The following is a 12,484-nucleotide window of genomic DNA, read 5'->3' on the forward strand; positions in this document are numbered from 1 at the left end:
GTCTGGGCCACCTCACAGTGAGGTCGCTGAGACCCGGACGGACTGAGCCAGCGCCCTGGGGACTCACTCTGCTCTCACTCCCAAGAGAGGCAGGACAGACACGGGAGGGGGCAGAAGGGGACCAAAGCTTGGAGCTGCTGCCAATGCTGCGCCTCCTGGGTGGGCAGGTAAAATCCTGTGACCCTTAAACAGGAACTATCAACAAGGACACATACACACACACTTCTACATGCTTACACACCTACACACACTTACACACACCGGCCCATACCCTGAACACACCCAGCTAGCATCTCCACAAGAGCCTTCAAGGAGGAGACTCTGGGCCAAGCCCCGGAGGCTGGGAGGTGGGCACATGTGTCAAGCCCAGGGTCCCTAGTGCCACCGCCTGCCCGGCACCCCATCAGGCCCACCTGGTGTCCAGAGGCAGCTCCTTTTTCTCGTGGAGGTGGCCGATCTCTCTGCGCAGTAAGACCATCCAGCTCTGTGGGTCACCCAGGGCCGCAGTGGGCATGGTGCTGCCCAGGGCAGGGCCCCACCCTTGCCCCTCCTCCATTCACTGCCCCACTGGCCTGCAGTGACCACCAGGGTAGGGCAAGTCGACCCTGGCTGGCCCTCTAGGGACTGCGGCCTCCCTCAGCCCATTCAGGGCTCACCCTGAGACAGCAGATTCTGAGCGTGTGGTGCTGGAACCGTGTGCTCAAGGGCACTGAGGGGCACACCTGCCCAGCTGCCCATGCCCCAGCCACATCCCCTCAGAGGCCCTGTCAGCTCCCTGCCGGGGCTAATGGGGCGGCAGGACCCTGGGTCCAGTGGCCCCACCCTAGTCACCTTGCGCTCGTCCTCAGAGGAGGCTGAGAAGAACCACGTGCGGTGCTTCTTGCTGATGTGGACAATCTTGAAGGGGAAGACGTTGTTGGACGTCGTCTCCTCAGCCGCCCGCATCACCCTGAGGACACAGTGCCAGTGGTCACTACATGGTCCATGCCCATAGACACTGACCTGCCCCTACACAGGTCTTGGCATCCAGTGCGATGCCCCCAGGACACGGGCAGATCTAGATGGTGGGGCGAGGGCCTAGGCGTCTCATGGAAAGGGGAGCATGCGGGCAAGGTGGGCGGTGAGCAGGCCGGGCGCTGGGGTCCCAGAGGGCGTCCTGGAGGCAGCAGCATGTGGGGCTCCAAGACAAGGATGTGTCACCCTCGCTGCCCACGAGTGCCACTTTACGTGGATGCCACCCTCCCATCTCAGGCCCTGCCTGGCCGCTGGCCTGCCTGTCGTGGACGCTTATGGGGCTCTGTGTCAGGCCGAGCCTGCCCCTACTGTCCGGCAGCAGCCTGGAGAGCATTTCAAGGAAGTGACTCACTGTGGTCGCTCCCCTAGCCAGGATGTGGGGTTTGCACAGAGATCACAAAGTCTACGGTGGGAGGGCCCTGCCAGGCTGGGCACCTCGGGCAGCTGTGCCCATCTGGCCCATCAGAGGGCCTGGACTATCCCCTGAAACAAGGCTGCACCCCAACCAGGCCAAGTGTGGTGAGATTGGGGAAAGAAAACATCCCTCCCCAGGAAACCCCCGAGCTCTGATCTACCAGTGCCTGTTGGCATCCACAGGGCCCTGGAGCCACCTCCTCTCCTCGGCAGTGCCCGGCCAGCCTGAGGGCCTGTCACTGGGCTGGGTGCTTGGGCAGGGCTCCCCCTCTGAGCCTGTGGCTAGGGTATGAGCCCAGGTCTAGAGTCACGCCCTAAGGGTCCCAGTTCCACCAGTGATACCATGGGCCCCTCGCTTCCTTATAAGCAGGACTAACGCCATAGGATGCCGGGCCCTGGTGGTGCCAAACCAAGAGTCAAACCCAGGAGCCCACTTTACCCGCTCTGCACGCCCCGAGGCAGTGAGGTGGACCCAGGTGGGGCTAAGGGGCCAAACACACCAGTACGCCCCATCCCACCCAGAGGGCTCTGGCCCAGTGCTCGCCTGCGCAATGGCCTGGAAGCCCCTCGAGGGTAGACTCGCGGCCCCTCACCAGACGGCCCCAGCTCACACCACGTGTGAAGCAGGACGCTGGCCCCAGCCAGGGAGGTCCCTGGAGCCAGCGTGGCCTGAGACCAGCCTGGGGTGGCCTGGGCTCCTGGCCCCCTAGAAAGAGGCGGTGGTGGGTAAGGGGGCAGGTGGGGAGCGACACAGAAACCACTAAGCAGTGGCCATACGGGGACTCTGGAGATCAGACTGTCCCAACACTTGAGACCTGCCGATGAAGCAACAGGAAGCCCAGCCTCGCCCCCAGGCTCTCAGCAAAGGCCTAGAGCTGGACCGTGAGGAAAAGCTGACATCAGGGAGGCCGAGAAGAAGTGGCCAAGGCTGGACATGGTCCCAAGGGGTGGGGACATAAGCCATCTCGGGAGTCTGGGCGGGAATAAGGGGCAGGGGCAGCCAGAGCTCTTTGGGGTGCTGAGAGGAGCAGCCGACAGGGGGGGCCGGGTCAGCGGCAGGCGGGCACTCACCGGTTGTAGCCGCTCAGCGAGAAGGCGCCCTGTGGGGAGGCGGACGTGCTGCTTTTGAAGTAGTAGATGCATCGTTTGTGGATGATGACAAAGCGCAGGGGCCCTGCGGGTGCCAGGGCGAGGGTGGGTGGTGAGCCATAGGGGCCACTGGGCAAACCCCACTCTGGACACTCTCCCGGAGGCCCTGGGCAACCCAGGACCAGGCTCTGAACCCCAATGAATGGAAGGGTAGGGAGCCGGGCTGGCATGCTGCCACCTCCCCGGGAGTCCACTGTGGGGTCAAAAGTGGACAAATTCATGGGCATGCTGGCCAGCCCCAGGGCAGGGGTAGGTTTGGGGGGCTGTGCAGAGCTATCACAGGCCCCCAGGGACAATGGCTGTGAGGAAGGGCAGAGCCAGGGCCAGAGGCCCAGGGAGGCCACAGCCGCCTCGCTGGCTGTTGCGGGGCTGCGGGAGGTCCTTCCACCACAGGCTGGCACAGCAAGGGAGGAGGCAAAGAAGCTCAGAGAGCTTGTGAATGAGCTGAGGAGGTTGACCTCAGGTCCCCCAAGGGGTGGCGGCCCCCAAGGAGGGAAGGGAAACTCAAGAGAGCCCACCATGTAAGGAGCCCAAGGCTCAGAGAGGCAGGGTACTTGTCCAAGGACGCCAGCAGGGCAGCAGGACCAGGCTCGGCCCTGTCCCCATGTCCTCCCATCGTGCTCCCTGCCACAGGGGACTCACATTTGAGCAGCTGCAGCTGGGTGCCACCCTTCTTGTGCAGGTAGCCAGCCTTGGTCACACCCCCAGGCATGGTCAGCAGGTTCTGGGCACCAATGGCCTTCATGGGGACAGGCCAGTGCATCTCTTCAGCCGCCATGAAGCTGCAGGCGATAGAAGGTGAAATGTCTCAGGGGTGGGGGACAGGTGTCTTAGTTGGGGACATGCAAGAGAGACACTGCCAAGATCCTGGAGACAGCATGAAGATTCAAGGCAGTAAGGGATCAGAAAGCCCCTTTTCCGAAGGCCTAAGGCTTCCCGCTGGGACCCCTGGGGGAAAGGGCCGGCTGGATCACTTGGTCAGCCCTTGGTACATTCGGCCACATACCTGACCCCCAGGGACCCTGAGAGCTAAGCGCATCCCTTCACTGTCACTGGTTCATTCAGCACACACCTACTGAGCTCAAGGCCTCATGCGGGCTGGGGTACAGCAGTAAATGAACTCAGGAAACCACTGACCCGGGTAAGTCAGACCTTAGGCCTTGCCCACCCCAAGTCCGAGTGCCAGGTGAGCCTAGAATGAGACCTGCCCTGCGCGGGAAGTCAGGGAGGGCTTCTGGGAGAAGGTAACGCCAGTCACAACCGGAAGGAGAGAGTTACAGAGGTACAGCGGCTGGGGCAGGTCCTAGGCACCCTCTCCATGAGCTGTGACTCTCAGCAGGGAGGGAGCAACATCGCTCCCAGACACCCCACCCTCCACTCCTGCCTGCCCTTAGCTGGCTTCTGTTTATCCCTTTCTTAAGGCCCTGCGACCAAGAAGTAGGAAAGTAGGTGGCCAAGATCCCCTAGTTCCCGGGTCAGACACCCTAGATTAGCCTATGGGATATCCCTAAGCCTGGGGCTGGAGCTGTAAAATAAGAGGACAGAGCAGATGCTGCCAGCACGCCCTCATCAGCAGCGGCCATGACAACAGTGTGGTGGGTTGAATGGTATCCACCCTGTCTCCCCATCAGCCTGGGGCATTGCTTGGGCAGGAGCCACACAGTGCAGTCACCAGAGACAGCTGTCTTCGGGTTAACCAAAGCCTACAGGAACCTACATCCCAGGTCTCAGTGTCAGGCCTGCCCCTTCTCTAGCCTCCTCCTCATACTCCAGCTGCTTTCCCTGAAACCTGCCAGGCTGATTCACACTTCTGGCCTCACCTCACCTGGAAAACTCCTACTCATCCTTCAAAACCCAGATTCTGAGTCCCCTATTCTGTGAGGAACCTCCATGCCCAGTCACATTTAGGCTGTCCCAGCACCGGGGGTCCATTTCAACAGCGCTCCCAACCCTGCACTGTTATGTCTGTGCCCGCCCCCACCCCACCCAGGGCCTGGCCCCTCCCGAGGCCCCAGTGGAGTTGGAGGTGTGTGGTCAGTAGTGGAATCGGTAGGGGGGCAGCTAGCGACAGACCCGGAGGCCCAGTCCTGCTGGGACTCCTGCCACTACAGCCCGGTGCCCCAAAGCACACACCACCATAACCATTCTGCTCTTAGCAAAGCAGCACCCTCCAGAAAACGTTCCCCGCCTCCAGGGACCCGGCTGCCCCTGTCCCTGCCCCTGTCCCTCCGGCTGCCCTCTGCGGCTCCATCCGCACGCAAAGCCAACCCCTCCAGCCAGGCACCCAACAGCAGCAGAGGCTGGGAACAAAGGCGCGGCCACCCATCCCTGTGCCGCCTGGCCCAGACGGAGCCCCGCGTGGGGAGAGAGGAAGGTGCCTGTGCCCACCACACCCACCCACAGGGAGGTGCTGGCCTACAGACAGGCCCGAGCCCCGCCCGAAGCCCCCAGACCGCCCGCTTGGGGCTGGCCCACGCCCGCCTTTGTTCTCGCAGGAGGCGCTGGCCGGGGTCCGGAGCTCGGGGTCGGGCCGGGGCTCGGTACTCACGGTGTCCACGCAGCAGGCACCGCCGGCTTCCGGAGGACGGACCGCCTGCCCTGCGCACACCGACACGGCCCCAGGCCGGGCCCTCCCGCCGCCTCACCCCCGGCGCCCTTCTCCCGCCGGCCGCAGCTACGCGGCGGGAGCCCAGTGCCTGCCATGCCGCTGCGTCCCGGGCCCAGCGCCCCCAGCACCGCGCTGCTGGCTCCGCCCCCACGGGTGGGGCCCAAAAGCAGGTGAGGAGCCCCGCCTCCTGCACCGCCCCCTCCTCCCTAGGGGGCGGGGCTGGCCCGGGGGCAGGTGAGGAGCGCTGCCCCTGTGCCCGTCACCCTGTGGGGTCGCCCCCTCCGGGCCTCAGTTTCCCCATCAGCTCCACTGAGGATGGCCTTGTGGGGCGCGAAGCGAACGTCTAAAGTGCAGCCCAAAAAAAAAAAAAGCCACAGATGCAAACGAGGCAGTAGCTTCGCAGCTCCAACACTGCAGAGTACCAGCGCTGGAAGGCCCCGGACAGGTCCCAGTTGCACAGGGCTGGCGAGCGCCCTTGGGAAAGGGCCTTCTCCTCCCTAGATCTCTGTCTATACTTCTTAAGTGGGGTGAAGACCGCCCTGCCTCCGAGGGCCCGTGGTGGGGCTGAGGCAGGTCCGGCGGCTGAGTGCGCGGCGTAGGCTGGCATGCACTCAGACCCCAGGCAGGTCTGCTGCACTTCGTGCCGCCTCGTGGGCAGGCTTCACCTACCTGATGTTATGGGCCTCCACCTCAGATTCCCTACAGGAGTCGGGGGTCTGGTCGTCGGTAGCCCCCACCTGCTTGGCATATGTGGGCTCCTCCCCCAGGAGACCCCGAGGCTGGCCAAAGGCTGGTGAAGGCCCCTGCTGGCCTCCCAAGCATTCTGACTCCTCCACCCTACCTCCATGCAGGTTGCCACCCAGATGGGCCACCTGTGGCAGAGAGCAGCTCTCACAGCCCGGGCCCTGCTCCCACCTAGCTGTCCATACAGGGCTCCCGTCTCTGGTTTCCTGGCCTCCACCTCGGGCTGTCTCTCAGGGCCCCGCCCACTGCAACCAACCTTCACCTCTCCCTGTTGTGCCCCCACACCGAGGCTCCATCCTGCCTCTGCGCCTCTGTTCCCAGTGCCCTTGCCATTCCCTCCTCCACACTGTACAAGGCAGCCTCTTTCTCCTCCCAGGCTTCTCCCCCGCCACCTCTGGGCAGCCCCCCACCACTTCCTCTCAATTCTCTCCCCTAGCTCCAGTCTTCCCGCCATCTCTCGCCACTCAGCACATTCTCCAACACACATCTCCAGGTCCTCCTCGGGCCCACCTGGTCCTCTGGATTCCGCCTTTCTCACCGCTCTCCTCCTGCTTGGCACCTCCTGGCCAGGCCCCCTCCTCCTTACCGGAATCCACCAGGCCCCCTCCTCCAGGCCTCTGTGCAGCGCCCACTGCCTGTAGGTTGCAGCTGAACTAAGCCAGCCCAAGAGCTGGCTCAAATGAATACCAATCCTTCACAAACTTTTCCAAAAACGGAAGAGGAAGGAACTCATTCTATGAGGCCAGCATTACCCCGATACCAAAACCAAAGACATGGCAAAAAAAGAAGACTACAGACCAACATCCCTTATGAATTTAGCAAGCTAGGTCTACACCATGTCAAGTGGGATCCATCCCAGGAATGAAAGGTTGGTTTAACATTCAAAATTCAATGAGTGTGATACATCAGATCAATTGAATAAAGGACAAAAACTACATGATCGTTTCAGGAAAAAAAAAAATCACTTGCCAAAATTCAACAAGCCTTCATAAGAACACCACTCAACAGACTAGGAATAAGAGGAAACTTCCTCAACCTCATCTATGAAAAACCCAGAGCTCACACCACACTCAGTGGTGAGAGATGCAATGCTTTGCCTGAAGGTCAGGGACAAGGCCAGGACGTCTGCTCTCACCACTGCTATTCAACATTGTGTAAGAAAAAGAAATACAAGGTATCCAGGTTGGAAAGGAAGAAGTGGCGCTTCACAGATCAAATGATCATGTACATAGAAAATTCTAAGGAATCCACTAAAAAAATGATTGGAACTAATAAACAGGCTCAGCTAGGTGGCAGGATACAAGGTCAATACACAAAAATCAGTCCTATTTCTATATGCTAGCAAAGAACAACCCCAAAATGAAAGACGAATGAGCTCCAGTGTCCCCTCTTCCAGGAAGTCCTCCCTGACCCCTAAGGGGTCACTGTCCCCCATCCTCACCAGCTCAGGCCCAGCAGAAAGCGGGTACCAAGGGAGCCCCAAAAGGGGTATAGAATGTTGACCCTGGTGGGTGGTAAGGACTGCAGTTGCATGGATGTCAAAGGAAGCCAAAACAGAGCATCCCGGTGTATCGCATCCTCCCCTATCTGTAAGGAGACCTGGCATGTGTGTGAGATGGGGGCAGCTGCTGTGAGGACAGACAGAGCCTCCTGCTCCTGGCTCCACACCTGGGTGAGGTCGGGGTGGGGGGCGGGTAGCTGGGGCGGCCCACAGCCCCACTCCCATTCAGCTCAATGGCCAGGCAGGCTCAGGCCTGAGGGCCTCACTGGGGAGGGAAATGGAGAGAGAGGTGCTTGCCTGCTGGCTTTGGTTTGCAAGGTCTCAGGCCAGATTGTCGGGGCCTAGACCTCTGATTTGCACAGTAATGTAACCTGACCTGGCACTTCCTCAGAGGGCTCCTAGGTGGCCGCTGACTGACCTTGGGTGGGGAGGGTGGGTTGTGACAGGGCCAGGCTGTGCTCCATGTACACCTTCCCTGGGAATATCCTCACCGATGTCGCAGCCTCTCTCCAGAGACGGGCCGTCCAAAGGAAGCCCATCCTGACACCCCAACACCCTCTGGCCACCAACGGCCCTGCCCTGTACCAGTGGGTGAGCTGGGTTGCCTGGCTCCCGACCAGAAGCCCAGTGCTAGGCAAGGCTGGAGCAGAAAGTGGGAAGTGGTAGCTGAGGGTAAGGGTGATGATGGGCTATGGTGGCCACATAGCTTTTGGGGACTTTCAGCTCACAAATTCCAGCTCCACTGGGGCCCGGGAAAGTTGAGGGAAGTGCCCAAGAGGTACCCACACTCCTGACCTGCCTGGCCTCCCGCTGTCTCCCTCAATGCCCACGGTGTCACTCTAACCCCAGTGACCTGATGGTTAAACTCCATTCTCCCCAGGGTCCCCCACAGGCCTTCCTGCCAGCTCAGTGCAGGGAACCTCAGTCCGTCCCCTTCTCTACAGGGGCAGACACCCCAGTGGGGACCCCTTACTGTGTTGAGAGGGGTACCCGCTGAGCCCCCCCAAGGTGGGAGCTGTCAGGGACAATGCTGGAGACCTGGGTTCAAATCCTGCCAGGCCCATCCTCCACTGAGCCTCCACTTCTCCAGTTCAAAGCGGGCACGGAGAGTCCACTCCTCAGAGTGACCAGACACCCATTAGCACAGTGACAGGTCCATCCCCTCAGGGGACTGAGACCACCCAAAGAGCCTGCAGCAGAGTCAGCATTCGCTTTCCAGGCTTGCCGTGCTGTGAGGGGCATTATTCCCAGAGGTTTGGAGGGGCCGCCTGGAGGGGCTCTGGAGACACAGGTCAGTGTCGGGTGGCGGGCGTGGTGGCCGCTGGGCTCCATGGGCCCTTCCAGCAGGTGCGTGTGCACTAGGGAAGGTGACTCTGGGTCTCTACTTCTGTGCTCATCCCCCACTTTCTCTCAAAGTTGAGACTGGTCTACATGTAGGTGACCCAAGGCCAGAGGTGCAGGAGTGGGGCAGGGCAGGTGGGTGGAAACCGCTCAGTTCCACAGGGACAGCCCCCATTGCGTTCCACAAAGTGTAGGCTCTGTGGCCGTGCCCATGGTGGGGCTGTGTGCCCCAGAGGAGGGTGTCATCTCCTGCACAGGCCCAATGTGAGCTGTGGGTCTGCCTTCGTGGTCAATGTAATGGACGGTGCACTCAGACAGAATGTGTGTGAGCTGCACAGCTTAAATGTGGGTTTTATGTGTGTCCGCAGGTGTGCACGTGCGTGCACAGGTGTGAGCTGTGCATGAGAGTGGAGCCTGGGGGTGGGGTTTGGGGGGCTACGCTCCGGCAGGCTGTCCTGACACCTGCAGACATGGCCCTGGCTGTGGTGAGGGAGCTGGCGCCTCGTGTGACTACAGTGTGGGGGTTCCTGTCAGTGGTGACCAGGCTGGCCTGTCTGTGGGAGACACAGGGTGAAGTGGGGCTGGTATGGGCCAGGCCCCTCAATGTACTTATTCACACCCTCACACACAGTCATTGTCCACACGCATGCACGCTTACACGCTCACTCTCATACAAAGGCACATGTGCACTCATACACACCCATGCACACTCGGATGCTCATACATGTACACCCACTCACATACATATGCACACCTCATTCACACACATGGACACACCCACTCACACCCATTCTCATGGGACCATTCACACTCACCTGTATGCACACTCATTCACTCGCTCACATGTACACACACAGACACACAGCCTCCAGGGGCTAACAGGGCCTTTCATGGTGGCCCGCAGTGCCCTGGGCAGGCAGCTTGGGCACAGGTCACATCATCACCACCACCTCCAGCCCTGCCCAGGCCCAGGGCCAAGTTCTACCTGACAGCTCCTTAAATCTCACAGGCTCGGTGCTTTAGTCCCACTTTACAGACTAGGACACAGAGGCCAGAGGAGGCTCAGGGCTCTGAGAACCAAATGCACTGGGCACTCACCACAGGCCAGGCTCCGTGCTTCTCGAGGACCATGTCACCTTCCCCACACCCCTGAGCTGTGAACCTGCATCACACCCATGCCGCTGATGAAGACACCAAGGGCCAGGGAAGCTGAGTAACTCACCCAAAGGTCCCATAGCAGTAAATGGTGGGGCACTCGCCCCCTGCCCAGCACAGACACTCCCCAGCCTGGCCCAGGTGGCAGTAGGTGGCAGTGGAGTGACAGCAGCAGGGAGGAGGAGGGACCCTAGTGCCTCACAGTCAGCACATTTATTCTCTTTCGGTTTCCCCTCTCTCTTCCTCTTCCCAGAATCTTGCTCCATAAAAGAATCAAAACCAAAAACCTTCTATGAAGGCTGGTGACCAGCCATGCCACAGGGAGTGCCACAGGGAGAGCCCCCTGCCGGCAGGTCCCCCAAGGCTCCTCAGCTCTGGGCCAGGCCCCAGGCAGGCAGCGCTGTCTGTCCCTCACACGCACAGTCACGCACACTCACATTCACACTCACAGTTACACTCTCACAACATCTCTCACAACACTCACACACACTGTGTACGCACACAGGACCCAAATGTCAAGGCCATCCCGGCAGGGTGTGTGGGGGGTGGCTCACCCTGGCCTGGGCCCCCACCCCAGCTGAGTGCCCAGGGTCCTGTGGGTCCCCACCACAACCACGATTGGGGCCGTCTCCCACGTGGGGCCTCCTCAAGTGGTTCTGAGGGCACAGGCCGGCGCCACCTCCCGAACCCCGAGTCCCAGGGCCACCCACTGACCTGATGGCACTAATCCAGCACATGGCTCTCCTTCTGCCGGGTGACAGGTGGGGGGCAGGCATCCTGGGGCCCAAGGTGTCCATGTGGCTCAGGGGCCATGGGGCCCGGCTGTGGCCTGCATCCCCAGGCTGCTGAGGCCTGGTGCCCCTGTGCTGCCCAAAGCGCTCCCTCCTGCTGACAGCCGCCTGCTGCCAGCTGCCGGCTGCATCTGGGGCCTGTGACCACTAGGGCTTCCTCCCCCAAGGGACTTCCTGTTGCCAGTCCCTGGGCAGCCCCAGTAGCCGATACTTCCTGCCTTCTGCTCTGTGAGTCCTGAGGCCCAGGGCTGCGCCCACTCATGCTGTTCTGTTCGGCCTGCTGGGTTTTAACCACCCCAGCTCCTACCCGCTCTGTGGTCAGAGTCCCAAGCGCTCCAAGGCCCTGGGCAAGGCCAGCTGTGTCCCCCGGGAGGAAACTCCCCGCCGATCCCCCACGGCCGCCTCTGCACACTCAGCTTCTCCCCATCAAACCACCGAAGCCCCTCACAGCCCAGAGACTGAGGCACAGCCTGCTTGGCCCCCAAGCCACCCCACCCAGCCCAGAAGCCAGTGCTTATACCCCCACTGGGGGCTCACTATCTCCCATCATGCTTCTGCCACCAATGCAGATGCTACCACCTAGCTCTGCCATCTGAGGCCACACAGAAGGGCTGTGCCTCTTGTACCAGGAACCTTTCAGGTTTCAGGGTGGTCACCTCTCTGCCCTTTGACACCAAGGGACCAAGACACTGGTTCTAAGCCTGGGCACAGGCGTTTCCCTATCACCCTCCCTCCCACTGCCCAGTGCCAGGCACAGCCTCTGCGAACACCAGGCTTGCTAGAAAGCGCTTAAGACCTGAAGGGCAAAGCACACTCCCGTCACTCCTGGTCCCTCTCGGAATGCAGCCCCCGCCAGGCCTGCGCGGCTCTGTCCACCACGCTCAGATCCTCCCCTCCCCAGGTGCACAGTCAGGGAGCCAGGGGGCAGGGGTTCAAGCCCTGGCCTGTTGCTGCTGAGAAGCCACATCCCCTGTCTGTCCCCTGAGCTTGGGTCTGAAGGTCCTACCCTTCCCAGAGGAAGGAGAGCTCTGGGGCTACCCCCACGGCAGGATTTGAGGGTGACGGGCCACAGGGTCCCTGGGAGTTACAAAGGCCTCGTCTTGTCCACCAGGTTTCCTAGGGCATAGCCGCCACAACTGGCTGTGCCAGCACCGATCTGGCCCATGTACCTGTGTGTCAGGGCGCTGGAGGAGAGCGGCTCCCAGGCTGGGGGCCTCTGCCAGGGCCCAGTGCCACCTGGGGGCCAAGTCAGGGCCAGGTGTGCCATCCTGGATGGCGAGGAGCTCAGGTGTTTTGTCTGAGCGCTCCTCAGGGTGGGTGCAGCCACCCTGGCCTCCTGTGCCAGCCTCAACGTCCTCAGGTGGCCGAGGGCAGGCCATGCCTTCAGCAGAAAGCTGGCCACGACAAGACAGACAGATGGTGGCAAGGGGATGGTTCAGTGGGGCCTGGTCCCCTTCCCCTTTGCAGCCTGCCCAGGGCAGGTAGAGGCTCCCAAGTGAGACACAGCTGGGGACACATCTTTTGCTAGCTATGTGGCCTCAAGCTACTGACTTAGCCTCTCTGAGCCTCAGTGTCTTCATCTGTGAAATGGGTGCTGAGCATTGAGATAAAATAGCAGGTGAGAAGCCCCGAGGCCATGGGCCAGCCAGGAGAGGCCAGAGGGGCAGTTCCGGGACAGCGTGGGGGCCTCAAGGAGCTGTGGGGTCCACAGCAGGTGCCAGGTTTGACCGAGGGGGGTGGGAGGAAGTCAAAGGCAGAGCAGGGGGC

At 61.2% G+C, this 12,484-nt stretch overlaps 1 protein-coding gene across 5 annotated transcripts in view; it reads right to left on the reverse strand.

The window, feature by feature from the left end:
• Positions 1-12,484, reverse strand: part of SH3BP2 (SH3 domain binding protein 2) — a 35,776-nt gene that overhangs the window by 7,363 nt on the left and 15,929 nt on the right. For 3 of the 5 annotated variants that reach the window (XM_019658109.1, XM_019658106.1, XM_019658105.1), the window contains exons 3-6: positions 3,220-3,359; positions 2,500-2,602; positions 832-949; positions 414-484 (exon numbers count right to left, since the gene is read on the reverse strand). In XM_019658109.1, coding sequence (XP_019513654.1) covers positions 414-484; positions 832-949; positions 2,500-2,602; positions 3,220-3,355 — 428 coding nt within the window. In that variant the 5' untranslated portion in view covers positions 3,356-3,359. Of the gene's footprint in view, positions 1-413; positions 485-831; positions 950-2,499; positions 2,603-3,219; positions 3,360-5,125; positions 5,312-10,640; positions 11,024-12,484 lie in introns of those variants that run through there. The other 2 variants (XM_019658108.1, XM_019658107.1) reach the window with 2 other exon arrangements.

The sequence above is a fragment of the Hipposideros armiger genome, unplaced genomic scaffold (genome assembly GCF_001890085.2).
Source record: "Hipposideros armiger isolate ML-2016 unplaced genomic scaffold, ASM189008v1 scaffold_282, whole genome shotgun sequence".
NCBI lineage: Eukaryota > Metazoa > Chordata > Mammalia > Chiroptera > Hipposideridae > Hipposideros > Hipposideros armiger.